Source organism: Lathyrus oleraceus, chromosome 3 (assembly GCF_024323335.1).
Source record: "Lathyrus oleraceus cultivar Zhongwan6 chromosome 3, CAAS_Psat_ZW6_1.0, whole genome shotgun sequence".
Lineage (NCBI taxonomy): Eukaryota > Viridiplantae > Streptophyta > Magnoliopsida > Fabales > Fabaceae > Lathyrus > Lathyrus oleraceus.
The window spans coordinates 226,728,404-226,732,081 of NC_066581.1; the positions used below are offsets into that span (position 1 = coordinate 226,728,404).

Consider the following 3,678-nt stretch of genomic DNA (forward strand, 5'->3'; position numbering starts at 1 on the left):
CCTGTGAGGGAAGGGAATAGAAGATGAGAAAAACCAAATATGATCTAAATAATCCTTATACTTTGCTTCACACACCGGTACAAAGGAATCGACAAAAACTGTTGGAACGAGGATGCAAGGATGCAATTTTTAGGGTTTCCAGGCAAGGAGCCCATCAAAATACTTTTTCCACCACCCAAAAGGGAGTTTGCAGTCACATTTGAGGGGAGGAGGTTTATAGACTCAAAATGTGGAATCTGACCATCAACCAAAAGCCCATTTAAGGTGCCCATATTCTAGCCCATGGTGGAAGACATATTCAGGGCATGATTTCGAGAGAGTCTAGGACCAAATAGGAACCGGGTGCCACGCGCTAGATGTTGGGAGGAGAAAGAAAAACAAAAAGTGAAACTTCATTGCCATACTCACTCTCATCTCTAACATGGTTGACTTACGAGGAAATGTGAAAAGCAAATTGTACTTCATCCCTCAAATAGAACAACGTGTCAGGATGATCTTGATCAATCACTGTTACCTTCAATGTCGTCATGATCGAGATCTTACATAAGATCGGGAGGAGACATTAAAATCGTAAAATATAAAATCATAATTAAAATCGAAAGATCTTACTCTATTAGTTTTATAAGATCGAGAAGGAATAACAAAATCGTAAAACATAAGATCGTAACCAAAATAGTAAGATTTTACTAAAAAAAAATACTTAAAATATTTTATATTATTTATATTAAATAGTATATAACTTTGCATATTAAATAACAAACCATCGAATTGAAAAATCTTAACCATAAAATTAAAAATCTCAAATCTTAACTTAAAATAACAAACTCCATAAAATAAAATACTCAAAATCATAGAGGTTAGTACAAATCACAAAGGCGCCGATAGTTTGGATTTTTCCCTATAATGTCAACTCCTTCATCTTCATTAATCTCATAATCTCCTCCACCATAATCATCACCCTCATCATCTCCTTCATCACCTTCATCTGCATTTCCTTCTTCATTGTCACTTTCTATAGTTTCAAGGACATCAAATTCATCTACATGTCCAATTGATTTAGCACCAGTACTTTGCATCAAATCTTCATCTAAATCAGTCACATATACATGATTACCACCTGCATTTTCTTCCTAAGCAACATACCACCAATCGTCATCATCTTGGAAATCATCAATTGTTAGATCTCGCTTTTTCCTTTTAGCCTTATTCTTAATCAATCTTGTATTTACCATCACATACACAAGATCATTCATAGTCTTCTGTTTCAACCAATTTCTTTTCTTTGTATGAACCTAAAAAGGGGAAATATTAAATTAAAATGCATAACATATAGTAGCTATGAAAAATATATATGATAAATTTAAAAAATATACCATTTCAAAAGCACTCCAATTTCTCTCACAGCCAGAAGAACTGCATGTCAAACTCAAAACACGAATAGCAAAGTTTTGCAACTCTGGATGTGCGTCACCGTAAGATTCCCACCATTGAGTTGGTGTCTTGTTTTTTAGTCCACGTTGAGCTATTTCACTCCCAAAGAATCCTTTTTTACTCTTCAAATCCTCAAGTTGACCATCAATTTTATTCACCATATCCATGTCTCCTCCCATCATTCTTTCTAAACATGCATACATTCCTTGTTTCACTTCATTATCTACTTTAAAATTAGGTTTGTAATGCAAAATTGGATTAAGATAATAGCCTGCAGCATGCAAAGGCCTATGCAATTGTTTGTCCCATCTGTTATCTATAATTTTCCATAATGGTTGGTAGCTTAAGAAAGAAAAGATTAAGTTAGTTCATAAATAAATACTAATATACTTTTTATATCAAATAAATTAATCTATGATATTTTATAAAATTATACCTTTTTCTATTATTATTGTAGCTAGTTTGTATTTCCTATTTTGCTTGATCCATTGCTTCATAGATATAGCCCATGGTTTCCTTCTCATCAGAATCCACCATACGCAAGACTTTAAGTAATGAAAAAACATCCTTAAGGCAAATAATCAAATTCTTCCAAAAGTCCTTGTTTGTGACTATATTTTCAACAAATTTTCCATCTTTTGTCTTGGAAAATTGACTATCCTTCCATTGCTTGGAAGTGAACATCCTATACAATCCTCCCCTCTTATCATTCAAGCAACCCAAACACAAATATGATGTTGCAAAGCGAGTGATGCCAGGTCTTATCAACTCACCTCCTTCAGTGTAATGATGCAACAAAGTTATAAGACCAGTCCTAGCATAAATGTAAGTTGTCCTCTTTTTACCTGAAGCAATAATCTCCTTATGCATAGGTATCTTTGTTGGACACCTTGGGCAATCATTTCACACATCTTTATAAATTCTTCATCTTTTACAACGTTAAAAAAGATAGCATTGTTGTAAAAATAAGTTGCAACTTGTAAGTTAGTGTCTACGTCTTCCCAAACACAAGGTTGGCCACATAGGTTATAGAGTTCTCACCAACACCACACCCCTCATTAGAAGTGTCCACATCTTCCCAAACTCAAGCAAAAGGATATGTGCCTCGAACAAATGCAAACCTATTCTACATCATCTTTAACCTCCAAGTTAAGCATGTATTCATCCTCAACATAACCTCCTTTTGACCGGCCCACTGAGTTTCCAACCATCAAGTCTTCATTTTCACCATTAAGAAAGGACTCAACTTCATATCCAGTTTCGTCACCTTCAAGATCTACGTTATTTATGCATGTGCATGTGTCTTGGAAGACCTGGTTTTGTAGATGATGTGGTGAGCAAGAGGCAACATGTTATCTATTTTTTGAATGTGCTTTTTCTAAAGTGTGGATGGATTTGACTAGATAGATAGTTGGGTGTGAGCGTAGCGTATCATAATGGTGGCAGCTCACAACTCAGGTTATTTTCTGACATGAAAGAAATGCTTGAAATTGAAAATAACAACAATTTGGGTTGCATGTTTGTTTACTATTTGGAAGACTAGAAATGCTAGAATTAAATTTCCACTTCCAAAATCTATACTCAAAATCAACAATTTACACATTCAATAACTACCATTAAATTTCAAATCTGATTAACAACTGTTCTTAATTGAACAAAAAACACATTCAATAACTATCATAAAAAAAACACATTTCAGATCACATCTCAATAGTAATATCTATACTACCATTAATCGTAAAATCAATCTAAAGAGTTCAACATTATTACATTTTTAAGGTTGGATTTTAATCCGAGTCCTCTTATCAACCTGAAAGAAATCAAAACCCTAGCGTGTCCTCGACGAAAGTTATTCTATATTGAGCAAACAAATGGCCTCAAAAGGCTGAATGGTGATGCTGACGATGCTTCAGCATGTGAACAGATGTAGCAATAAACCGCACCTGAAAAAGAAAAAGAAAACTTGTTCATACTTTTGAGTGAATACAACTAATCAATGAAACACTTCACGACTTTAAGTTCTTGCTAATTCTATCCATAAAGTCCAATTAAGGCAGAATTAACCAAAAACTTTAAATTTAATTTAAGAAATTAACGTGGTTTAGTTTCATACTAATAAATATTTAACATCTACCTGAATCAAAATATGAAATGAAACTGAATCTATATATTGTTGGACCTAAAAATTAATAGATTGATAAATCAACAAGAAGCCATCAAGATGATAAACTGATTACTACTAAATAG

At 33.5% G+C, this 3,678-nt stretch overlaps 1 protein-coding gene across 1 annotated transcript; it reads right to left on the reverse strand.

Moving 5' to 3' along the window:
- Nucleotides 1-857: 857 nt before the first annotated feature.
- LOC127130547 (uncharacterized) lies at nucleotides 858-2,301 on the reverse strand. Its single transcript, XM_051059535.1, has 4 exons — nucleotides 2,205-2,301; nucleotides 1,374-1,747; nucleotides 1,230-1,292; nucleotides 858-1,130 (listed from the first exon to the last, which is right to left on the reverse strand). The coding sequence occupies exons 1-4, from the start codon at nucleotides 2,299-2,301 to the stop codon at nucleotides 858-860; spliced, it is 807 nt and encodes a 268-aa protein (XP_050915492.1).
- Nucleotides 2,302-3,678: the final 1,377 nt, after the last annotated feature.